Raw genomic sequence first — 27,217 nt, 5'->3', positions numbered from 1 at the left:
CCCATCAGACTGCTCACGGAGTGTGGACTCCGAACGTAGCATCCAAACACATAAATCTACTGGAGCTACTAGCTGTGTTCAAGGCGCTAAAAGCCTTCCAGGAACACCTACAAGGCAAAACAGTAATGGTCCTTACAGACAGCACCACGGCCATGTACTACATCAACAAGCAAGGGGGCACCCACTCTCCAGGCCTGTCCAAGCTGGCCCAGAATATATGGAAGTGGGCTCTCAAACAGAACATGTTCCTACTATCACTACATGTACCCGGGGAACTCAATCTGCTAGCAGACAGCCTCAGCAGAGATTTCCCCCTGCCCAAAGAGTACGAATGGCGCCTGCACGAAGACATCGTCTTCGACGTCTTCACACAATGGGGATTCCCAGAAATAGACCTGTTCGCAACCCTGGAAAACTCACAATGCCCAAGTTACGCCTCCAGGTACCCCCAGAACCAATCCAAGGGGAACGGTCTGTCGATGCAATGGTCAGGGAAATTTGTTTACGCTTTTCCCCCGACTCCCCTTCTCAACAAAGTGGTGCACAAGATGCACCAGGAACAAGTGACCATGATACTAGTGGCCCCAATGTGGGCACGAAAACCATGGTGCGCTCACTTGATGGAGATGTCTCTATCCCCCCCAGTAAAACTCCCCTGCCCGTACAACATGCTGTCTCAGGACAAAGGCAGGACGCTGCATCCATGCCCCCAGAACATGAACTTAGCAGCTTGGCTCCTGAGATCATAGAGTTCGGACATCTACAACTCCCGCAAAGATGCATGGACATCCTCAGGGAAGCCCGAAAACCGAACACTCGCCACTGCTATTCTAGCAAGTGGAAAAGATTTGTCATCTGGTGCAAGAGTAAAAGCATCAACCCTATTGACTGCTCTCCCACACATGTGGTCCTATACCTCACCCACCTATTGGATTCAGGTCTAGTGTTTAACTCCATTAAAGTCCACCTAGCTGCACTTTCTGCATACACCACTTCCCAACTCAAAGTGTTGTGGTGGAGGATCCCTGTTATAAAGGCCTTCATGGAAGGAGTAAAGAGAATACACCCCCCGATAGCTGACCCAGCTCCCTGATGGGACCTTAATGTGGTACTCACCAGACTCATGGGCTCTCCATTCGAACCCATGCACAAAGCATCTCTTAAACACCTCACGCTTAAGACTGCTTTTTTAATAGCTATCACCTCCATCAGGAGAGTAAGTGAACTTCAGGCTCTTTCTATTCTAGACCCCTTCGTTACAGTTCACAAAGATAAAGTGGTTCTACGCACTCACCCTAGGTTTGCTCCGAAATTTATTTCTAAATTCCACGTAAACCAGTCTATAGAACTACCAACGTTCTTTCAAAATCCTTCCAATTTGGGAGAAAGGACTCTGCACACACTAGATGTACGCAGAGCGGTCATGTTCTACATGGAAAGAACCAGACCACTGAGGAAGACTAATCAGTTCTTCGTCTCGGTGGCAGCAGGAAGAGAAGGAGATGCAGTTTCAAAATCCACTATTTCTAGATGGATTGTTCAATGCATCACTCTCTGCTATACTCTTGCTAAGAGAGAACTGCCCTTTAGGCCAAGAGCACACTCTACTCGAGGCACGGGGGCATCCATAGCATTCATTGCAAATGTTCCCCTTGAGTCCATCTGCAAAGCGGCTACCTGGAGTTCTGTGCACACCTTTACAAAACACTACTGTCTAGATACACACTCTAGATCTGACTCCCAGGTGGGACAGGCAGTATTAAGACACCTTTTCTCTACTGTTCCTTCTCATAACCCACCGCCAACTCCGGGTACTGCTCGCTAGTCTATGCACAGCATGTGATTCTAAGCAGATTAACAAACATCAGAAGAGAATGCATTACTTACCGTAAAAGCATTTCTGATGATTGTATCTGCTTAGATTCACATGCGCCCGCCCTTCCTCCCCGCTCGGATGGAAGGAACATAGACTTCCTTTATATATCTCTCTCTTTTCTGTACTCACTCACGTCTAGAAGGCTCCCTCAGGGCAGAAAAATACAAACAGAGGGACCTCGACGCGTGAGGGATTGTGGGTACAACGCACGTCACTATAGGGATAGTGTTTCAGACACGCCTTGTCGACGTCCCCTTTTCGACTATGAAAAACAAAATGCAATACTCCGCAGTGACCACTGGATGTCGGACCTATGCACAGCACAGCATGTGAATCTAAGCAGATACAATCATCAGAAATGCTTTTACGGTAAGTAATGCATTCTCTTCCCCTTTAATTCCATTTATTTTGCCAGGCTACCATCTTTATACACAATGGAAAGCACTCCTTTTAAATTCTGTTCTTCCTGTAACAGGAAGTTCCCCTGGAAGGATTCACACTGGATGTAACCTTTGCCTTCCTAAGGACCATGCAGAAAAACAGTGCAAGTCTTGCAAACTGTTAAGGCCAAATACTTTAAAGGACTGCAAGACTAAACGCTGGGCCCACCACGCCATGCAAGCCGAGGCCAACATGAACGTCTAGGGAGCCTCCAGCGATGGCGATGTCGGCATCCCTAGTAATGCCAAGGGCGATTGCGATTGAGCGGATTCCCACGCTCGAGCCCCCGACCCCCAACAGGCATGCCAGCGTTTCTGCTACGGGGACGGCACCTGGTGGCTCAAGCACCCCAAGCTCACACCACACCAAGCACATCCCTCATGGCCAAAGTCGACCAGATCGTCCACCGATAAGCCACAATAAGTCCCAACATTCCCTGTCCTCTGGGACATCACGGTCACCACATGACAGGCCCCTGAAACAGACGCCAAAGTCTGTTTCCGACATCTCATCTAAATCTGGAAGTCCATGGGTTCTGGCAACTTGGCGTCAAAAGGCGCATCGACGGCCCCGGCAAAAAGCTCTAAAATGAGCGACTTAATAAAGAAACGTGTCCCAGACACCCTATTAAAGGCCAGGACGTCGGAAAAACTCCAAGTCTTAAACGCCCCAAGTCACAAGGTACTAAAAGTAGGGTTTACTCTACCCCTGATGACACCTTTTCCGGGGCAATTTCATAAACTTCTTTGATGAATACCCTGAACAGCTTCTGCACCCTTCAGACCCCGCCACAAGGCGAGGCAGCAAGCATACAACCCGCAGCCAAGAAAGCCTACATGGACACCATGCAGGCCACTACCTCGTCATACCAAGACGTAGGTCAAGCCACATATTTTTATCACACTCAAGGCTGAAATGTCCCCGGCTCGTATTCAGACCGAGATGCCCAAGGGGACACAGGGGACTTGGACCAATACTATGATGACGTATACATCATCCAATCGCCAGACCGCACCAACCCACTGGTGGCCGACTTCCGGTAGACCACCAACTGCAATATAATGACCTGGTCTTTAAGGCTTCAGAGCACTTTAAGATGAATACCTAGAAAGCCTAGGTTGATTAAGACTTTGTAGAGGACATCCTTGGGGATAAGAAATCTGCAGCACAGTTTATCCCCTTGCTTCAATCGGTCCAGAGGCGTATTCATCCCTCTCTGCTTACCCAAGATCTTACCCAAGATCTGACACGGGCAGTCAACCCACACATCGAAAATATGTTAAGACCAGCCCCCTGAAAACACTTATACATTAGGGATCAGCAAAAACCTGACTCTCTAGTAGTCACCACCACATGAAAGAGGGTGGGAACCCCTCTAGCCTCTGCCAAAGCCCCCCTCCCCCCCTGACATGGAGAGTAAGAACATCAAACCCTGGGCAGGAAAGTAGCTTCCTCGGCTACTTATCAAACGAGAATAGTTAATAATACTAAGCTATTAGCCAGCTATAATTGCCACAAGTGGGATGAGATCGCACAACAAATGGACTCGGTCCCAGAGCCCCTAAAAACACAGCTCTCACACACCATTGCGGAGGGAAGACAGGTAGCAAGCTGCATCATTAAAAATAACCTTGACGCGGCAGACAACGCATAGGGAATCGTGGCAGAAGGCACACTAATCAAAAGCCATGCATGGCTCCGTCAATCGGGTTTCAAATTGGAGACTACCCTCTTAAACATGCCCAGTGAGCCCAATGCTTTATTTGGCAAAGCAGATGAGGATGCACTTAAAAGGGCAAAGGAGGAATATGATACCCTCAAATCCCTGGGACAGCTCACTAACAAACCCTTTGGGCCAAGAGGAGATTCGAACACATGCCGGTTTAGAGGACAGAACTCCCAACAGTCCTCTAACTACAACCAGGGTGGGCAAAGTTCGTCCTGGGGTTCTTCACAAGGGCAGTCCTCCCAACAGGGTTTTCAAAGAGGCCAAAGAAGGTCTAGAAGTAGGGTCCGATCCTCCTCCTCAAGAGGTGGCTCAACCCCCACTAAGCAATGACTACCCCTACAGGTTCCCTTCCATGCCACTCCAGTAGAAAGCCATATTTCACACTTTACCCACGCATGAGAGGGGATCGCGTCGGACAAGTGGGTACTTTCCACCTTGGTGGGGGGGGGTATTGCATAGAGCCAATTCAAGCACCAGCCAACCACCTGCCAAGACATAGGCCGACTTCACAGGAAGAAAAACGGTATCAGGTAATAATATCCCCAACAAAAATATCGCCGTAAATATGGCCGTTTGGTTCGCCATAGGCGATATTTTTATTGGGGATATTATGTGGGAGCGGGGGTGTCCCCCGCACATTAAAAAGTGATGCGGGGGTGTCCCCCGCAGGGTCCATTGTGAATTTCGTCGCAAAAATATGGCGATATTTTTGCAGCGAAATTATCACATGGAACCAGAAAAACGCATCCTGTTGGAAGAAGTCAAAGTACTGCTACTAAAGGATGCTATAGAAATCGTCCCGGCAAACCAGGTAAACAAGGGTATTTATTCAATGTACTTCCTTGTGCCGAAAAAAGACCTAACAATCAGCCCTGTCCTGACCTGCGCCCTGCAAACACTTATGTCGAGCCACATAAATTCTGCATGACAATGCTACAGAAAGTAATCCCACTGCTGAAACAGGAGGACTACATGGCAACCTTCGATATGAAAGATGCATACTTTCATATTTCAATGTTCCCAGCGCACAGAAGATTTTTGCGTTTCAAAATAGCGAACCAACACTACCAATTCAAGGTGCTACCCTTTGGCATAGCCTCTGCTCCAAGGGTATTCACCAAGGTACTAGCGGTAGTGGCCGTGTACCTATGCAGAATCAATCCCAGTGTACCCTTATCTGGACGACTGGTTGTTAACAGGGGAATCCCCCCAAATCTGTAAGCAAAATGCCCAGGGAACAATTAATCTTCCATTCCAATTGGGATTCTCAATCAATGAGTAAAAATGGTCTCATTCCAAACAAAACTGTTCTTAGGAGCTGTCATAAAGACAGAAGAGGGTCTAGTCTTTCCATCATACAAAATAGTGCAAAACATACTGCTGCAAATGCCTCAGTATTTAGCCGGTCAGCAAATCACCATACGCAAAGTAATGTGCTTGCTCAGGACGATGGCTTCATGCATTTACCTGGTTCCGCACACACGGTTGCGCATGTGCCCAATGCAAGAGTGGTTAGTGAAACAGCGGTCAGTGGGACAATCTAGGGGTTGTTTCGCTAACCCTAGTTCAAGCGCTATGCTGGTGGACAAAGGAGAATCTGTTAAAGGGAAAAACCTTTCAAAACCCTATAGTGCAAGCAGTTGTCACAATAGACGCATAATCACATAAACCTGTTGGAACTGCTAGCAGTGCTCAAGACCCTACAAGCTTTCCAAGTGCTCCTGTCGGGTCAGACGGTACAAGGACAGCACCATTGCCATGTTTTACATAAACAAGCAGGGGGTACAGACTCTCCAAGTCTGTCCATGCTAGCACAAAAAATTTGGAAGTGGGCACTCAAGCAGGGCATGTTCCTAACATTGCAACATGTTCCAGGGGAACTCAATTCTCTGGCAGACTTATTTATTAGAGATCCTCTACCTGAAGAGCACGAGTAGCAGCTCAGCAAAAACATTTTAGACGATATCCTCTCCCTCTGGGTCTATCCCCCTTTAGACTTCTTTGCTACAAGCCAAAACGAACAATGCCCAGACTTCGCATCCAGGTTTCCCCAGCACAGATCCAAGGGAAATGCCCTGTGGATGAACTAGTCGGGGAAATGTGCCTATGCTTTTTCCTCAACACCGCTACAGAGCAGGTTGGTGAACAAAATGCACCAGGAACAAGTGACACTAATCCTAGTTGCTCCTATGTGGGAGAGACAACCTTGGGTTCCGCATCTGCGCAAACTGGCGATGTGTGAACCAATCAAACTCCTGTGCCCCTACAACATGCTCAAACAGCACAGGGGGACAACGTTCCACCCACATCCTCAGTCTATGAACTTGGCAGCTTGGCTCCTGAAGTCATAGTTTGCCCATTTAAAACGACCTCAAGGTGTATGGAAATCCTCAAGGAGACACGCAAACCAAAAACCAAACACTGTTATTTTAACAAATGGAGAAGATTGGTAATATGGTGCCAGTCAAAAAGTGTAAACCCGATCGAATGTACCCTTTCACACATTCTTCATTCCATGCGCCACTTACTAGACTCCGGGCTAGTATTAAACGCCATCAAGGTTCACCTAGCGGCTCTATCTTTGTACACCACTTCTCAAAGCAAGGTGTCTGCTGGAAAGTTCCAGTTATTAAGGCATTCATGGAAGGAGTAAAAAGACTTTACTCTCCCATTTCAAACCCACCTCCAGGGTGGGGCCTAAATGTGGTACCTGCCAAGCTCATAGGACCCACTTTAAGCCTATGCACAAATCCAGTCTTAAACACCTTACATATAAAACAGCTTTTCTGGTGGCTATCGGCTCCGTAAGAAGTCAATGAACTACAAGCGTTGTCAGTGCAAGACCCTTTCTTTGTTATCCACAAAGACAAGTTTGTACTAAGAACACAACCTAGGTTTTCACCTAAGTTCATATTTAAGTTCCATGTCAACCAGTCCATTGAAATACCAGCTTTTTTTCAAAACCCTTCAAGCTCAGCTGAGAAACTCCATACATTAGATCTAAAGAGGGTGGTTCTTTACTATGTAGACAAAACAAATCCGCTGCGAAAAACAGACCAACTGTTTGTCTCCATGGCACCTGGCAGGGAATGTGATCATGTTTCGGTGAAGGCAGAGATATCTTGCATTTCAAGACCCTGAAGGATGATCCACTAAATCGGAATACTAGGAGGTTGATTCATTAAGTCTCCTAATCTAAGGGTGTACCCAAAGCACCCTTCTGTTTGGCACAGAAACTGTAGAAGTATTCGGTTTTCGGCCATTCCATGTACAGCACTAGTAGTACAAGAATGCAGTCTTTTGGACTAAATGTTTTATCTCTACTTTTTTTTTCATTTAATGCTAAAAATAGTTTTTTTTCTGTGTATGTAGCACCAGCATTTATTATTCATATTTTATGAGCGCTTCATTACTACTGTTTGTGAATTTTGCCACTTTTTTTTAACAAGTTTCATTTATATTTGGATTGTGTTTTCCATTGAATTGTTTATTTTTCCTATTGCACCTGGGATAAGTGAAACATCACTGAATCGACAAAGAATTCTAAAATCTTTTACAAGAAGTAGGTGACCTTTGTCAGACTGATTATTCATAGACCCCTAAAAACAAAGGAGACGTGATAATAAGTATTTTAGTTTATCCACTTGAGACAATTAATAGGGATACACAGCCTTTGTTTAATATGTCTCCTTGGCACCTGGCAGAGAAGGTGATCATGTTTTTAAAAAAACGCCATCTCCAGATGGTTAGTGAAATGCATACAACTCTGCCACTCTCAACCAAACAAGACTCTGCCTTTCACACCAAGAGCTCATTCTACCAGGGGTACAGGAGCTACTCTGGCATTTATTGCAAACGTCCTGCTGGACGCCATTTTCAAAGCAGCAACATGGAGCTAGAGACAAATTATTACTGAGCACTACTGCATTAACACACATTCTAAAGCAGATTCACAGGTGGGACAAGCGGTGCTAAAACATCTACTTGCCGTTGTACCTTCCTGCAACCCACCGCCTTCTCCAGACACTGCTCGCTAATCTATGCATAGCATGTGATCTAAGCAGATCCACAAGCCTCAGAAGGGATGCATTACTCCCAGTAATCGTATTTCTGATGCTTATATCTGCTTAGATTCACATGCACCCACCCTTTCTCCCCTGTGAAGTAGAAGGTGCATAGATGTTCTCTGGCTTATCTACTCTCATCTGCTTTACTACATCTGTACTCGCGCTACTCTTCATGCTACCTCATGTCAGAAATAAAAAAAATCCTGCGGGACCCCAACGCATGAAGGACCATGGGTATAGTGGACGTCACACTAGGGATAGCATTAATGACACGCCCTGTCAACGTCCCTTTTAGAGTTCTGAAAATATAAAATGTAATACTCCGCGGCTACCACTAGATGTCGGCCTATGCATAACATGTAAATCTAAGCAGATACAAACATCAGAAATAAGATTATGGGGAGTAATGTATCTCTCCTGAGGCTTGTGGATCTGGAAAAAACAAAACTTACACTAGCAAACTGTACACTACCCCAAGAAAGGGGCTACTTATGAAATATGTAGGATAAGGCAGCGCCTCCAAAATATGTAGCTGGGTGATCGTATTACGCACCTTATTGGGCATTACAGGTGTAGGCGGGCACACAATCTATTTCTTTTACATTAGCTTATAACTTGACCCGCCTCTTACCTGTCTCCAAACCCTGCTCTCCTAGGTTCGAGATCACCCTGGTGATCCCCGCTGAGAAGGTAGGGAAAATGTGAAGGTTCAGGCAGGATCCACAAACACCCCTATGGAAAATGACACAAGGTTATAATAACTGCACACAAAAGGAAAGGTGGACAAAGTCATGCTGGTGTACTGTTCTTTTTAGTTATATGCACACTTTTCCTCATCCGGTACACCAGCAGGGTTTTAAGAGTTTTTTTTTTATTTTTTAATTGGGTGAAACACAAGTCACTATATACAAATCAAACTAATCCTAGCAGCTGCTTATCTAAAAATGTAAACGGAAAAATATGAAAAGTCCTTTCCAATATTAATATTATAACAGTCTTTAACAAATAAAACAGTTGGCCGATGATCAGCATTGGAAATAGAGGTGGGGGAGGTGATGAACCTACGGGGGCGCGTTGCGAGCGGTTCTTGAGGGGTGGTTCGCAAAAGGTTGATAGGTGCAACAGTGGGGTTTAGTTGTGGAGCCAGCCTGGAAATTGAGACTGTTCCGTAGTATCCATGGCGTATCGCCTGCCAATACCTCCCTCTCCCCTCCCACAGATTGGGGCGGCAACTGGACAGGACCAAGGGCTTCCGCACTATTTGGATGCACTTTTTGTCACCTTCGGGGGCACCAGACCCAGTTATCAGGCCTCCAAGGCTTCCATAGCACGGTGGATGGCTGTGGCCATCAAAGAATCCTATGAGGGGCAACCAAAGCCGCTGCCAGCCAACATGCACTCTCACGCGGTCAGAGCCAAGGCCACGCCCATAGCATTCTAGCGGCAGGTGCTGTGGCAAGTCATAAGCATGGTGGCCACCTGAGCCACCCCTTTGGCTTTCTGTAAGCATTACTATTTGGACACCAGCTCTAAGTCAGCTGCGGCCTTCGGACAGGCGGTTCTAAGGAACTTGTTTGCTTAAGCAGGGTCTCATCCCCACCATTGGGTTACATTCATTTGTAATCGCCCATGCATTATGGAGGAAAGGGGACGGGACGTAAGCGTTATTACAAGTTAGTCACAGTAGTAATAATACTGGTGTCATTAGGCAATGTTAAATATTGTCGACACATCAATGGGGACGGAGGAGTGACACTGGTGGGCGGAGTCAGGAAAGCGCATGCTCCCAGGGCCGCACCCCAGTGCGCCTCTAAATTTAAAGGCAAAGAAGGTTTTTCTGGTGAAAAAGGTTCTGTCTCCCGTCCCCTGGAAGGGACGCCCATGCAGTATGGAGGAAAGGGGACCAAGGACTAAGAGTATGTTAGTCACTACGGTGGGTAACTTGTCATTTTTATTACTGTACCTCAGCTTAATAAAGTAAAGGAGGCCAGGGTGGTAATTGAGCCCAGAGTTTCTCCCTGATCACACAATCAAATTCTTTGGCAAAGTCAATATAGCAGAGATATAGTCTTTCCGTGTGCCGACATGTCTCCGCCATCAAATAGTGCAGAGTCCGTATACTATCGGTCGTGCAGTGGCCCGATCTAAAGCCAGTCTGTTGGCACAATAAAATCTTTCTCTGTGATCCAGCGATTTAACTTACGGAGCAGTAATGTACAGAAAATCCTACAGCTAGTATTTATCATCGCAAGAAGACAGTAATTGCAAGGTTCCGTCCTTTCACCTTTTTAAAATATTGGTACCAGAATGTATTTACCTCAACTCGACGGGAGATTGCAATACTGCCATATAGACTTGGATATAATTTTTTTTTGTGTATATAGTTTAATGAAACTGTTGCACATAGTATAAAAGATTTTAAAAGTAGGTAATCCTGTACAAATTTAAAACATTCATATAAAACCACTTCAAATGAAACTTCAACTACCTTGCAAATAATACATAGTATAAGTCAGATGTAACAGAGTAGCGTCTCAAAGAAAATTCAAGAAAAAAAGGAAACTTAAAGAAATGAGACAATGCATGAAAGACATATTTTATATAGGTATATATATATTTCTGAGGCTTGTGGAATCTGCTTAGATCACATGCTGTGCATAGGCCGACATCTAGTGGAAGCTGCGGAGTATTACAGTTTGTTTTTCGAAAGTCGAAAATGGGCGTCGACACAGGCGTGCCAGTAATACTATCCCTAGTGTGACGTCCACTGTACCCAAGATCCCTCACGCGTGTAGGATCCTCAGATTGTTTTTTTCCGCCATACTGGTCGGAAGCATCTTGCGGAGTTCCCTGGCCTTAGCCATACTTTTGCTGTTATTATAATTTTAATTCTTATTCATTCCCTTCCCCACCCCAACGTCGACCCTCAACCTCGACGACGGCTGGAGAAGTCATCGACCGTCGACTGCTGCACGACGGATCTGGGCCTCGGTAGGCCGCTGGCCTCGGCCCGGGCCTAGTAGGCCGCTGGCCTCGGCCCTTACAAGTAGGGAGAGTGGGGGGTGGTACATACTCTTCACTCTTGATATATAGTTACATTTATATATATTCCTACACTTAGCAGCCCGCTGCCTTAAGGTGCGTATGGAGGGTACCCCTTTTCAATTCTGCCCCAAGTGCAATCGCAAATACCCTTGGGTCGACAGGCACGCCACGTGCAATCTCTGCTTGCCGAGGGATCACCCCGAAGCGAACTGCAGAGCGTGTAGTAGGTTTAAACCTAAGACACTTAAGGACCGTTCGACAAAGCGTTGGGCCCACCACGCCAGGCAGGAGGCCATGGCAGCGGAGGGCGCCTTCAGCGATGGCAGCGACGCCGTACTTTCGGACGGCGAGGGCATTACGGCGTCGAAAGACAGCCGACGAGCGCAGGTCCCCGACCTCGGAAGGTCGTCCGGCAAGGCGGCTATGGGGAAGACCCCCGGCGACGCAAGCGCTACACACCTAACACACACTAAACACACTAAGACCAACCGGACCTCGACGACGTCGACTTCCCGGAAAGAGGCACAAAAAGAACGGTCCGACTCGGTGTCCTCTGGGCGCTCTCGATCGAGATCGCCTCACGACGCAAGGCAATCATCCACTCTTGCCAAGAGTGCCTCGCTACACACACTAACGGAAGTTCGATCGTCGGGAGACGAAGACGACTTCCACCCCCAGGCCGCGCTCCAAGATACCGAGACCGCGGTTAACACCAGTGAGGCCCCACGCCCGAAGCACACAGATACCTTTCCAGACCCTCGACGCCAGGCGTCGAAAGTCTCTGGGGCCCCCAAGGGACAGGGAAAACATTTTTCCACGCACGGAGAAGGGGGGAAACAGCGGAAAGCACAGCCTTCCACCCCTGTAAAGCCTAAGCAGACAAGCAAACACAAGTCTACCCTTGAAAATAAATCACCTGCTAAAGTAATACCCTGTTCCAGGGAATGGTCCAGTGAAGACATAGACAGGGTTATGTCTAGGATGTCTTCCTTGGCTGATTTTTATGATAAGAACCCAGAACACTTTCTTTCATATAACCCTCAAGGGGCCACACCCTCAGGCTCCTCCGATCCTATCCCGCTAAGTAAAAAGCCCCGGGTCGAAAGACCTGAACCCTTCGAGGTTCAGCCTTACTCCACTCCATATTCTACTCCACTCCCCAGTTATCAGGGACAAGTTTTCCCTGAAGAGGACCAGGAGTTTGCAATTATGGAAGAACAAACCGGGACAGATTACTATGCAGAGGATGAGGACCTGGAGGAGGGAGAAGATGAGCAGGAAATTTACAGAGTAGATTCCCCAGTACAAAGCGAAGCCCCAGTTACTGACTCTCCAGTTGATAACCAGCCCCTCCTTAACGAGGTTCTCGCTCGAGCAGCGGAACACTTCCACATCGACACCCACGGTGTACAGGAGGAAAGGGACTTCGCGGAGGAGTTTGTAGGAGAGAGAAGACCGGTCGCTCAGACCATCCCTATCCTCAAATCCATCCAACGAAGAATAGATCCTTCCCTGGTGAATCCTAACCTCACCAGAGCTGTCAACCCCAGAATTGAAAAGATTTTCCGGGCAGCCCAGTCTGACCCTCTGTATATAAAGGGACATCTTAAACCAGATTCCCTAGTGGTGACCAACACTAGAAAGAGGGCTGGCACGCCCTTATCTTCATCAGAAGCTCCTCCCGACAAGGAGAGCAAAAAACTTTACGGGTTTGGCAGAAAGGTAGCCTCAACGTCCGCCTACCAAGCAAGGATTGCGAATTCCACCACCCTGTTGGCTAGTTACAATTGCCATCAATGGGAAGAAGTCGCGGCGCTCATTGCCTCTGCTCCAGAACCGTTTAAGGGCCAGCTGGCTCGGATCTCGGCAGAGGGGAGAGCCGTGTCTGGTTGCATTTTAAAAGCAACTTTCGACGCCGCTGACAACGCAGGGAGATTGATAGCAGAAGGTACTGTTATCAAGAGACATGCGTGGTTACGGCAGTCGGGATTCAAGACAGAAACCCAGGCTTCTTTAATAGACAAGCCAGTGGAACCCGACCTATTGTTTGGGAAAGCGGTCGAAGACGCACTTAAAAATGCCAAGGATGAATATGAGACTCTCAAATCCCTTGGCCAGCTTACCAACAAACCCCCTAACCAGAGGGGGAACAATAATTTTCGTCGCCCACGCGGCCAAAATTCACAAAGAGGCAACTATGCCCAGGGACAAGGTACACAATGGAATAACAACCAGCAGTCTACCCAGAGTTACGGCAGGGGTAACAAAAGAGGTCGTGGAAGAGGCAGAGGCAGCCCCAACAAGGGCGGTGGCACGCCTCCACCAAAACAGTGACGCTCAGTTCAGGGTCCCTTGCCACGCAACCCCAGTAGGGGGACGCATTTCCACCTTCACCCAGGCTTGGGAAGGGATCACCTCAGACAGATGGGTGCTGTCAACAGTATCCGCAGGATATTGTATAGAACTACTGCAGCGTCCCCGGAATCATCCTCCACGACAAAGAGTGCACTCCCTAGAGCATCAAAGGATCCTTCTCGAGGAAATCGCCATTCTGCTAGAAAAGGACGCGATAGAACTCGTCCCAGGACACCAGGTAAACAAGGGTATCTATTCAACTTACTTCCTTGTGCCAAAGAAAGATTTGACAATGCGCCCAGTATTGGACTTACGGCCTGCCAACAAATATGTCAAGCCCCAAAAATTCCGTATGACCACGCTACAAGAGGTAATCCCCCTCCTAAAAAAGGGGGATTACATGGCAACCTTGGATATGAAAGATGCTTATTTTCATATTTCCATGCTCCCAGCGCACAAAAAGTACTTGCGCTTCAAGGTGGACAGTCGCCACTACCAATTCAAGGTACTGCCCTTCGGGATAGCTTCAGCACCAAGGGTATTCACCAAGGTACTGGCGGTGGCGGCTGCACACCTACGCAGGGAAGCAATCCCGGTGTACCCTTATCTGGACGACTGGCTCATAACGGGGGAAACCCCAGGAATTTGCAGGTCAAACATTCAGAGGACTATCGACCTCCTCCACGAATTAGGCTTCTCCATCAACGAGAAAAAGTCAAGTCTGGTGCCAAGCACCTCAAAACAGTTTCTAGGAGCTATCCTAGATACTCAGAAAGGATTGACCTTCCCTTCGGAAGAGAGAATTCGGAATATACTTCTGCAAATTCCGCATTATCAGTCAACTCAACAGATAACAGTACGCAAAGCTATGCGGTTACTGGGCATGATGGCGTCATGCATTTACCTGGTCCCCCACGCGCGTCTGCGCATGCGTCCCATGCAGGAATGGTTGGCGAAACAGTGGTCTCAGGCAAGTGGTCATTGGGACGATCTAGTGGTCGTTTCGCCAACACTCGTACAGAGCCTACACTGGTGGACAAGAGAGAATCTCGCAAAGGGGAAACCCTTTTACGATCCCGAAGTACAAGCCGTGGTGACTACAGATGCATGCCTGACTGGGTGGGGAGCTCACCATCTCCACCACACAGCTCAGGGTCTCTGGTCTCACTCAGTAGCCAAGAACCACATCAATCTGCTAGAGCTTCTGGCAGTATTCCGAGCGCTAAGGGCGTTCGAGCCCCATCTACTGAACTTGTCGGTGCAGATCAGGACGGACAGCACGACAGCCATGTTCTATCTGAACAAGCAAGGGGGGACTCGTTCGCCAAATCTGTCCAAGCTTGCCCAGAAAATATGGATATGGGCACTCAGACGGAACATCTTCCTGTCATCGCAACATGTTCCAGGGGAGCTCAATTCCCTAGCGGATGCTCTAAGCAGAAACTCCCTCCCAGAAGAACACGAATGGGTCCTTCACAGAGACGTAGTAGAAGATCTCTTCTCTCAGTGGGGTTTCCCCACTATAGACCTATTCGCCACAAGCGAAAACAAACAATGCCCAGGATTTGCATCCAGGTTCCCCCAGCCGGACTCCCAAGGGAATGCCCTGTGGATGAACTGGTCAGGGATGTTTGCGTACGCTTTTCCACCAACTCCTCTCATCAGGAAGGTGGTGTACAAGATGAACAAGGAATCTATGACGCTCATCCTAGTTGCTCCCATGTGGGCGAGACAACCATGGTTTCCACACCTACGCAGGATGGCGGTGTGCGAACCCATCAGACTCCCAGCCTGGTACAACCTACTGTCCCAGCAACAGGGTCAAACAGTGCATCAGGAACCCAACTCTATGAACCTAGCAGCATGGCTCCTGAAGTCATAGAGTTTGGACATCTCAAATTACCACAGAGGTGTATGGACATTCTAAAGGAGTCCAGGAAACCAAATACAAGGCACTGTTACTTTGATAAGTGGAAAAGATTCGTTATCTGGTGCCAGAATAAACAAATCAACCCGGTTGATTGCACTCCTTCCAACGTTGTGACATACATGCTCCACCTGCTGGATGCAGGGTTGGTTTTTAACTCGCTGAAAGTACACCTGGCAGCCCTCTCGGCTTACACCACATCCCATAACAAGGTCTCGTGGTGGAAAGTACCAGTGGTTAAAGCCTTCATGGAAGGAGTAAAGAGACTTCACCCTCCTATTTCGAACCCACCGCCAGGATGGGACCTCAACGTGGTGCTAGCTAAGCTCATGGGACCCCCATTCGAACCCATGCATAAAAGTAGTCTCAAACACCTGACTTATAAAACGGCCTTCTTAGTAGCCATTACCTCCATAAGAAGGGTCAGTGAAATTCAGGCTCTGTCAGTGCAGGATCCTTTCTTTACTATCCACAAGGACAAACTGGTTTTACGCACACACCCTAGGTTCTCACCTAAATTCATATCCAAGTTCCATGTAAACCAGTCCATCGAGCTTCCGGCTTTCTTCCAGAACCCGCAAAGCTCGGCTGAGGTGAAACTACACACCCTAGATGTGCGTAGGGCGGTCCTATACTATGTAAATAAAACCAGACCGCTAAGGAAAACAGATCAACTGTTTGTCTCCGTAGCTACAGGCAGAGAGGGGGATCGCGTCTCTAAGGGCGCTATCTCGAAGTGGATTATCAACTGTATACAGCTGTGTTACTCTCTTTCTGACAAGACTCTGCCTTTTACGCCAAGGGCCCACTCTACTAGAGGCATTGGTGCCACTCTGGCTTTCATTGCAAATGTTCCCCTCGACACCATTTGCAAAGCGGCTACTTGGAGCTCTATTCACACTTTTACTCAGCATTACTGCATTGACACTCATTCCAAGACAGATACACAAGTGGGACAAGCGGTTCTAAGACACCTGTTTGCTCATGACCCTTCTCACATCCCACCTCCTTCTTCTGGTACTGCTCGCTAATCTATGCACAGCATGTGATCTAAGCAGATTCCACAAGCCTCAGAAGGGATACATTACTCACCGTAATCGTATTTCTGATGCTTGTATCTGCTTAGATTCACATGCGACCCACCCTTCCTCCCCTCCGAGAGAAGGCGCATGATTGCTTGTAGTCTTACCTTTTCTGTCTATCTGCTTGGATTATCTGTACTCACGCTACTCCTCATGCTTCCTCATGTCAGAAAAAATACAATCTGAGGATCCTACACGCGTGAGGGATCTTGGGTACAGTGGACGTCACACTAGGGATAGTATTACTGGCACGCCTGTGTCGACGCCCATTTTCGACTTTCGAAAAACAAACTGTAATACTCCGCAGCTTCCACTAGATGTCGGCCTATGCACAGCATGTGAATCTAAGCAGATACAAGCATCAGAAATACGATTACGGTGAGTAATGTATCCCATATATATATATATATATATATATATATATATATATATATATATATATATATATATATATATATATATATATATATATAGGGAACATAGAAAACATCATCATGACCACTGTGTCACCTATATTAAAGGTTAGCCACCATCTCTACATCTGCAAAGCTCGACAAAGGTTTTCTCACACAATTCCATACTTGTGTGATGGCAATAGTTAATCCACGGTTATACCCTGAAACACATCTGAGCCAGAATATTTCACTGGTGATATCCTCAATATTCTCCACCTAATTACTACGGTAACATTCATAGTGAGCCATCATATTGGGGCAAGAAGTAAGGACATGTCTAGCTGACTCAATAGATTGCATGTCATTACAAATCCTACACAATCACTTTTCCAACGGCAGATCTCACCAGGCTCCCCTAACCTCAAGAACCTCAATTTGTTCAATCGTAAAAGCATAAATGTCTTCCATGTTACCGGAGAGGGCATAAGCCTTAGATAGTTTTGAGGCTGTTTATAGATGTAATGCATCCTTGAGAAAGTGCTTAGGGACTTCATACTGCCCACTTTTTCATGACTCCTCACCCAGTCCCATTTTTCAGCTCTATTTTTATATGCCTTTAGAACCGCACCTTCCCCATGTTCCCAATGAGGATTCCAACTAATTTTGGCAAAAAACCTGTTTCTTTCCCTACGTTTCTTCAAAACCACACATTGGTTGGCAATGATTGCAGATTTCAGAGAGAACAACAAAGAGTCAGGATTGGAAAACATAATTTGTATGTATAGTTTCCCTCTGTTCATATCAATAACAGTGGATAGGTATGTCAGCAGTCCCATCTCCAGTCTCATCACTGCTAAAGGGTTATAACTAGTAATCCCCAGAATCCTTCTCCATACTCGCCCCTCAAAATGTTCAGACCAGTTGCCCCAATCCTCATAGGATGATTCCAAGGCATATAAGAAGGCTGCACACAGTTTCTGCTTGTAAATATTTAAAATTCCAAGCAGACTATATCCAGCCGTCTTAGAAAAGGTTGTTACAGCAGCCGCAATAGGTGCTGCTTTTGCCCTCTTGTTTTGCTGCACTACTTCGTTTTTCTTTATTTCAGAAGAGAGGTCGTACCCAAGATATCTGTAACGGGCTGTCCTTTTAATCTGGCCCAACAGGCTGTTAATACAAGCTCTAATACATCATTATCTGCCTGCTGCCATAAATTGCGTTTTATCTAGATTTATTTTTAAACGATTTAGTTCCGCATATTTAGCTACCGCCTGGACAATCTGGGAGATTCCTATGAAGGTGTCATCCATAATAAAGACATCTGCACAACCAATCCATCCCACTTTAGAACTTCCTATTTTTGGGAAAGCATTTAACTTTTCTACAAATCTACTACCAAGTCTGCAAGAAACAAACTAAACAAGATTGGCGCAAGAGCGCACCCCTGTCTAACTCATATCAATTTAGACATTTTACCACAATTATCCAACCTGACTCAGTGTTGTTTTCATGTAATATTTTTATATACATAAAGTAGGTGTTCCAGCATACCCATATTTTCCAGTCTAGCCCAGAGTTTAGATCTATCCACTTTATCGAATGCAGATGAGAAATCTACAAACAATAAGTATAGTGGTAACTCTTCTTTACATTTGGCTTGTTCTATAAGAGTATTTGACAATGATGTTAATATTAGTAGAGCAGCCCTTTCTAAAACCAGTCTGAAGCTTACTGATTTTTTTCTTTGACTATCGATATGTTAATCTCCTTCAGAATTATAGTGCAGAATATTTTACTTGCCACACCGGTTAATGCCAGAAGACAGTAGTTTTCTGGCAATGATCTTACACCTTGCTTAAAAACAGGTGCAATATGAGAAGTTGTCCATGATTCAGGTATGATACTTGTATTTATTATCTTCCCATACAATATCAAGTGACCCTTTTATAATTGACCCAGAATTTTTTTAAATCTCCATCTTGCAAAATCCTGTCCATTTTTTGTCAAGCAACATTGTCCTCCTATGCTTTTAAGCCAGTTTCTATGTTCATTTTTTATTCATTTTTTGAAAAAGGCTTCATCAGAATGTAAATTTGCTCGGTCAATAGATCTAATTTACCAATGTAACTTTTTTCTTTTTTCAAGGCTATATTCTTACAGGATCTACCAGATTTCCCTCCCTGAATAATGGATTAACATTTACCCATAGGCATAAAGCCATGCATACATGTAGACGGAAACCTGTGCAGTTCCCTCTGGAAACACAGAGCCAAACGATTGCTAACACACAGAGGAGCATTGTGGGTTGTACATCATCCCACAGACGGGGGTTCTATCAAGGATCACCCACACGCCAATTGGAGAAACTTAAATTACACAAGGTGAAATTCTGAAGAGAAGCAACTAGGTGGGTTGGGGTTGTGGGGAGGGCACAACCTAGGTTGTACATGTAAAACGAAATGAGCTGTAAAAACACTACAGTAAGTGTGTTTTCTTAATGTACTCGAGGAAGCTTGGTGATCAAATAACGTGTTGATGGGACTAGGACGCGTGTCCAAGGTCGATACCCTCCTTTTATGGTTGGGAAAATTCCTTTCATAATTTCTTGCTCTCACGCCTTTTCGCAGGTGGATGGTCAATCTACATAATCATCTACCTTGGTGGATTTCAAATTCTCAGGGTCTTTAACTATTGCGGTAGGTTCTGGTACTCCCAAAGAGATAGAGCCCTGCACTTGAGGACTTGCATATGTAACTTTAGTATCAGTTTTGTTACATTTCACCAGATCAGCCAATAGTGTGGCATTTGTTTGAACTTTGCAAGAGATGTTGTGATCGCTTTAGCAAGATCGTTAATGCAAAGCTTGTAGCAACATTATGTGCCTCCAAATCTCTGAACCTCTCAGTATACACGCTCTCAACACCTTTCAGATTGTCCAGAGATGTAATATGCGTATGGCAGTCGAAATCCCTATGAAGGGTTCCATAAAACAGGGTGACCATGATAAACGTTCCGGTATAACACCTTTACGATTTAGAGAAATGTCATTTGTTGCAATCTCCAATGAATCTGGAGGCATGTTACTCTCCTTGAGGACTGCTACCCGTTCCAAATTCGTTATTTGACCTTCTAGGCTGTAACATAGATTCAACAGAGAGTTATTGTCTAGTTCCGCCGTGGTACATGCACGTTCATTAATCAAGGCTCCATTAGGATACATGGAAAAAAGTCTGATTTTATTAGGTTTTACTTTTTCCAATTGTGGGAGTTTTTCACCTGGTATTCAGCTCATTATTCACAGCGCCTTTTATTTTTGTTATAGGCTTTTTGTTTGCTGCGTAACTTCATTGTTGCAGGGAGGTACTATGTACCAGAGAAAAGGAGGGGTATCTGCGTGGTGACAATTGATTATCAACAGAGACTGATGGCTCCAAAGCTACAAGCAGCAAACGCCACTAGGAGCACCAGTTAATCACCACTGAGCAATGGCCCATAATCATGTCACTTACCAACAAAGTTCGAATATAGTATGTCGCCAATAACCAGACCGTTTTACAGTTGTCCCACTAAACTCCAATGTGATGAAAATCCCCCAGTAGCAGATACGTGTTCGGATATAGAGGCTCAGCACACCGCCACATGGTTCACTTCAGCGCAAAGCCACTGAATCAAGCGCACATTTCAACTCCCAATATTCCCGCCTACCTGCTTTCAATAGAAAAGAAAATATACGTAGGCAAGTTCAAGAGCCAGCACCTGTCGTTACTACAGCGGCTCAAATGCACCCACGGCCCGAAGTCGCCGCCGTGATAATTATTCCAACCTGCCGTCCAATCCGCCTTTGCTAAAACATGTTGCAGGAAGCTCAATTACCGCGAATCAAGCAGCGTTCCCAACGCTGGGACAAGTATCGCAAGACCCTTATCCACAAATCAAAAATATGTCATACCTTAATGCTTCCACGCGTCCCACGGACTGCAGACTGTATTTGCTTAACAGTCACAGCGGCATCTTCCCGGCAGTCTGCCGGATCGCCATTTCTTGCACTCGCAAGACTCGGCTCTGCTCTACCACGGCACTGTACACTCCTCTACCATGCTAGAGGATAGTACCACGGGCCGCTGGAAAACTTGTCAATCCGCACCTCCCCTAAAGGGAACTAGAACTGAGGCCACTTACGGACACCTACTTGAACATACTATATAACAATGTTACACCGTATTTCTGAGACAGCCTGGCCAGGAATGTCTAAAGGTTTTTGCTGATGCTTCATCTCGATATTCTCTGATCTTGGCACCCTCTCTCGTGGTGGCTCAGGCTGGCAGGTAGCAGCAGCAACCGTGTGCGAGAGGCATCTTTTATATGGCTGGGCTGCTTGACAATATGCAGCCCAGCAATTCTGAGGCAGCATGGAGAGCCCCAACCTGGGCCACGTCTGCTAGGTGTGGGCCAGGGAGTCCCGATGGACAATTGTAAGCAGCCTGGTGGGGATGTGAGGGGCGGGGGTCCTAGGCACGTCTCCCCCTGCAACCCTTCCCCCACCTGTTTTCGCAACAGTAATTATCTAATTCTTTTTCCTTTCAGATCCCTGTGCGGCTCCCTTTCTGGCAATCCGATGCTTTCTTTTTATTCTTTTTCCACTTGCACGGGTGTTACAGATGCATGAACATTTTAAATAAATCATGTAAACCAAATCCCCCTTTTTATTATTATAACAAGTGGAAGTGTTTTTCATTTCGGGCTAAAGCAACATATTGCTCTACTGACTTGTTCAGATGGAATCGTGGTCACTTATTTTATGTACTATACAGTGTTCTTTCATATAAATCACTTTCACTGTATTTCTCGGCACTTGCAGCATACAATGCATAGCAGTACAAACTTTAGTGGTGGAAGTTGTACTAGTGGTGAAAGCCTTCATGGAAGGAATGAGTTACTTGCCAGTGGTGAGAATTTCCCCAGAATGCAATATTAGTTTGGTATGTCAAAGGGTAATACTCCCACCTGTTTAGCCTACGCGCACATTTGATCTGCAATACTTCAGATTGAAAGTGGTGTTTTGTGTGGCTGTAACATCAGAAAGATTGTTTAGTACTAAATGACTGTCGGGAACCTTTTTTGTTTGTTTTTTAAATCGGCACACAAAGGGTCACTGTTTGAATTCCTGTTCATCGCCGGGGTCATACTAGTGTTTTTTTCCCTGATTCCAAGTCGCATGCAGAAAAAGCTCTGCACACATTTGATATTGGGTAAGTACTTTTACATTCACGAGACAAAGGATATTAGGGAATACAATGTTTTGTGTGGCCTACAAGCAATCCCTCAAAGGCGATCCAATTCGTAAATCGTTATTACTGTGGTGGTTTGTACAGTGCTAAAAGAATGCTAAAAGTTACCAACTAGAATACTCCAAGATGGGCCCTGAGGCCATTCTGCAAGGTTCAGGGGTGGCAATGATTGCATTCCTAGCAAATCTGCCATTCTGTACGCAAGTCGACCACAGGTACGTCAATTCATCCATTAACTACACCACAGTGTATAGACACCCAACCAAGCAGATTCACAGGTGGGACTAATGGTTAGACTTTTATAGTGCCATATATTTGAGACCCTCCACCAGTGTATTAAGAGTGTTCCGCTCAACCTCCAGGGAGGCAGGTACAGGAATGGAAAAACCAGGCAGATTTAAGTTCGAATTCTGATGTAAATATTATACAAATGTGTTTGTACAGTTATACATTTTTTATATTGAAGTGTTTTATATACATGCAATGCATACACAACTTCTCCTTCTTACATTACATAAGCAGGGGTGTGGAAACACAGAGCCAAACGATTGCTAACACACAGGAGCATTGTGGGTTGTACATCATCCCACAGACGGGGGTTCTATCAAGGATCACCCAAACGCCAATTGGAGAAACTTAAATTACACAAGGTGAAATTCTGAAGAGAAGCAACTAGGTGGGTTGGGGTTGTGGGGAGGGCACAACCTAGGTTGTACATGTAAAACGAAATGAGCTGTAAAAACACTACAGTAAGTGTGTTTTCTTAATGTACTCGAGGAAGCTTGGTGATCAAATAACGTGTTGATGGGACTAGGACGCGTGTCCAAGGTCGATACCCTCCTTTTATGGTTGGGAAAATTCCTTTCATAATTTCTTGCTCTCACGCCTTTTCGCAGGTGGATGGTCAATCTACATAACCATCTAAGAATGGGATTAATCCGTGTAGCTGCACCTCAAAAGCTGTGTTAAGGATTAACAAGTAAACAAAGTCTCAATTTTTTTCTTTGTTTCTCTCAGGCACCACAGCCCCAGAATACCCTGCAGCGTGGCATCCCCACAGCTCGCTCCATGCTTTCCAGCTTTGCTCAAGCCCCACAACTGTCTGTAGCGGGAGGGCTCCTTGGCATGCCAGGTAAGGTGTTAACCATACAAGAGCACACAAAACAAGGATTTCATTAGCTTTTTTTTTTTTATTGCCTGCATTTCTCTAACTTCACTTTCTTTCTTTACCATTCTGCATGCAAGGAGTGAATATTGCATATCTAAACGCTGGCATTGGAGGCCACAAAGCAGCCAGCTTGGCCGATCGGCAGCGGGAGTATCTACTGGACATGATTCCACCTCGCTCTATATCACAGTCCATCAGCGGACAGAAATAACGCCTGTGCAAGCCCCACTGACCACCACCTCCTTTTGTCGCATGCAGTGCCTGTACTGGAGCCCACCATACCAAGGGAAGGAAACAATGTCCGACTTGGGCTGTTCGCCCCTTGCCAGTCTATGGCCGCGAGCTGGCTCCTGCAGCAAGACACGTCCTGCCCGCACGCAGGCGGGACCATGTGCAGTACTATAAAACGTATATATATCTTTATGCTTCTTTTATGCTGGCGGTTGGTTTTTATGATATTCGTTGGTGGGGGGGCGGGCGGTATCAAATCACATTAGGATTTCTTTCTTCGTAATATTCTGTCAGAAACCGGACCTGTGGCTCCAAGAGGTTGCTAATTGCAAAGGTGAGGAATGGGCTGGTGGCGGAGGCAAGACACCATTAATACTGTTACGCACTTACTGGTGTGGTGGTGGAGAAGCTGGGAGCACTAGGTTTTCCTCTACCACCTTCATCACGATAAAATAAAGCAAGATCTATGTTCTCTGCACTGTTACCAGCCTGTCACTTCAACGTGAAGATGAGATTTATGACTGAGGACTTGAAGGGTGTTGTACAGTTGGCGCCAAATCTTTTCTCTTACATGTTAGCTGTAGTCTCACCTGGATGGCTTGAAAGGCAGGGTCTTTTTCTTTTGTTTGTTGTGGCTATAGTTTAAATTGTTGCTTTGATACTTCCCAGGAAACCAGTTTTTTTCTACTGCATTGTTCGTGATCCTATAGTCTAGCCCAGGGCGTTTGACCTTGCAGACATCTGAACTGCTAATCTTCAGTTTCATGTTGCCGTACCCCTTGACATTTAGCCTATGGTTTTAGTGCGAGGTCCTCATTTCCTGGCAATAGTGTTTTTTAGGCAAAAATTCCTTGGCCCTGAATGTTTGGTGCAGGCTATGCTTGTTCTCTCTGAAATGAAAAGTGTAGTGAGCGAGTCTGGAAAGGGGTAAGTCGCCTCAAGACAGCGCCTTTGCCAAAAGAAAAAAGCTCCGATGCCAGATATGCACATTGAAAATGCATGGACTCTGTATTGGGTGCATCCTCGATCAACAAAAACTGCCTGACACCTTTAGCAGTGAAACCATTTGGAGGGTAGTTGTTATTCTGAGCACTTGCACCCAAGAGTTTGTTAACCTTTTAGTAGAGGAAGTTGTAAAAGGCAAAGCTTAAATGTGGAAGTCATGCTTTCTTTTTTAGAAGTCGAAATGCTTTTGTGCGTGAAAATGTTGGATGACTTCCTTAATGAAAAATAAACCTGAAGTCCCCAGATTAACGATGCCGGGTGGATGTGCACGAAAGCAGAAGGCTGGATCTCGCACTCTATCGCTTGTTCTGTTTAGACACTCATGGGAATGCCGTATGTCCTGGTTTATAATTTTGGAGGTGCTTTTACTTTGTCCAAGCCTTACAGATGTTGAAAAAGGCCTTAACTGAATCATTGCTTGTGTGCCTCTTGAGCATTTGTCAGTGAGTGTCTTCTAGTGTGTCCATCATAAATGTGCAGTTGTGAGAATGATTCTATTCATGGATTGGTTTGGGTTTGTTTGTACACATCGGTCTGTATTTTAATCGGTGTGATTCACGTAGTGCACATTTCGCTTTGACGTTTCTTACATTACATGTGTGTGGTTTTCAATGTGTTTCTGTGATTGTGTGTGCATTCTAGGTTTTGAATGTTGATCTTTGCTTTTCTGTGGGTCATGAAATCCCTTCTTTGGTTTTGCGATGTCCTAGCTCAGGAACACTGCTGTTACTTGTTCTCTGAAAGTTTGAATTAGTGTATTGGATGTAATGCCTGCACACTGTATGACCAAGCAATCGGGGACACAATCCTGTGCTCTTTCACGTGGACCTTGCCACTCAAAAATTGCAAGTATAAGCCCTGTAATAGGTGCATCAGTGCCCAAAGTTCAATATTAAAGAATGAGTGGTTGAGACAACCATGGTCAGAGGGCCACAATTTGAAAATGAAATGTTGGAATTGGACATCGCATATGTTTAGGATCCGGGCGATAAGTAATCGACAACAATAAGACGTATTCTCTGGATGACGTTTAATATCCTACCGGTTTTGTGGCTGTACAGTGAGCCCCTTTAGTCCTGTGAAACATTTGGAAAGATGGCCCTTTGGCGTTTGGAATAGTGTACATTCGGAGGGGATACTGTGGAACTAGGAGAAGAGACAGTACTTGGGTACTAGAGGCCACAGAGACTTTGTAAAAGGGCGATCCTGTAATTCATTTGCACATAAAATACATAGGTGAGAAACTGCATCTCACAGTAAATGGGAACACTCTGAGGCTGCATAGTCTATCGGAAGGGATGGCACTGCAACACCAGGGCACGTTTTTATTGTGAAATGGTTTTAAATTAAAACCTTACACAAACCAAATAGTTAAAAGCCACTAAATTACATTTTGTGCATACAATAAATATATTACAAGGCACAACATTTCATAGGAAGACCGCCCCCCACCAGAATCTATCTGTAGTCCCATGCTAGGGTGTGCACAGATGTGGTTGAGCCTTGGTATATGCAGTGTCAAGAGTCCATGAACATTGCAAATGTTGCACTATTTATGAAAACCATCTAACATAGGAAGGTGCCAAAAAACAAACTCAGACTGAACGCAAACCTTTGGAACCAAGGTATTTAAGTTGACTTTTACCTTGTCTGGTTGCCCCAAAACCATATGCACTGTGGGAACACTGGGATTGGTGTCCCAAAGTCAAAGTAAACCCCTGTGTTCTCCTCTGGAGCTAGCCTTCTGCATAATAGGTTGTCCTTGCTGTTTCTGCCGAATATAAGAGGAATTCCATCTACTGATGGGATGCAACTGAAGGATGCTGCTCTGTCTGGTAGAATATTATTTCACAGGAACCCACAAATAAAGGCAAAACTGGGTGTAGATTCCCCACTTCATGATGGCACTAGCTACTGTGCTTCTCCCCTTCCCACCCCCCGCCTTGCAAAATACATTTGGCGGTGTAGACAAACTGTTCCTTCTTCATGATGAAGAGAATACCAACTCTGACTCCATCGCCCACTGTGTACATCCCTCCACAGAGCACTTAATCTTATTCCTTAATAGGGAGGGCAAGATGGGATGGGTTTGAGAGTTGTGACCTGCCCAGCCCTTTATTGTTTTTTTATTAAAGTTCTTTTGTGCAACTGGGGTCTGTGAAATCCTGCCATCTTTTCGGGGTCCTGGTTTTCATAACCGCTGCCCTAACACACGAGGACCACAGCCATTCCCTGGTTGCTGCACTAGCATCTAGAAGCGACTGAGGTTGTAATTATTTATATGTAATGGATCTTGCTTCATGACCCGGAGCCAGCAGAGGCAGTGGCCATGTTCAGACATGGTGGTCTTGAAGAGGCAGTTGGTTGGAGGGGGGGAGGGTGCGTTGTCAGTGTAGTGTGTAATTGTAATGCAAGATGACCATTTGAGCGGGTGGTAGATTGAATGTACTTTGTAAATAAGCAGGGACATCGCTGGTGGACATCTTTAACGAAGAAGCAAAGAAGTAGGGGACGAGAACCAGGACTTTGCAATTTTACCTTCAGTCCTATGACTTGGGCGTCCTTCCTTTGGATGGTAATGGAGCTTAAACACTCATGCTCGGAAGCC

The 27,217-nt window shown here is 45.8% G+C and overlaps 1 protein-coding gene across 4 annotated transcripts in view; it reads left to right on the top strand.

Annotated features, from left to right (window-relative positions):
• The window catches only part of GATAD2B (GATA zinc finger domain containing 2B), an 851,520-nt gene extending 827,440 nt beyond the window's left edge, over positions 1 to 24,080 (top strand). For 2 of the 4 annotated variants that reach the window (XM_069651301.1, XM_069651318.1), the window contains exons 10-11: positions 23,223 to 23,337; positions 23,451 to 23,717. In XM_069651301.1, the coding sequence (XP_069507402.1) occupies positions 23,223 to 23,337; positions 23,451 to 23,584 (249 nt within the window). In that variant the 3' untranslated portion in view covers positions 23,585 to 23,717. Of the gene's footprint in view, positions 1 to 23,222; positions 23,338 to 23,450 lie in introns of all 4 variants that reach the window. The other 2 variants (XM_069651324.1, XM_069651310.1) reach the window with 2 other exon arrangements.
• The last annotated feature ends 3,137 nt before the right edge of the window (positions 24,081 to 27,217 follow it).

Source organism: Ambystoma mexicanum, chromosome 1p, assembly GCF_040938575.1.
Source record: "Ambystoma mexicanum isolate Mex_15411 chromosome 1p, UKY_AmexF1_1, whole genome shotgun sequence".
NCBI classification, from domain to species: domain Eukaryota; kingdom Metazoa; phylum Chordata; class Amphibia; order Caudata; family Ambystomatidae; genus Ambystoma; species Ambystoma mexicanum.
The sequence above is the reverse complement of the archived record's forward strand: the minus strand, read 5'-3'. Positions and strand labels throughout refer to the sequence as shown.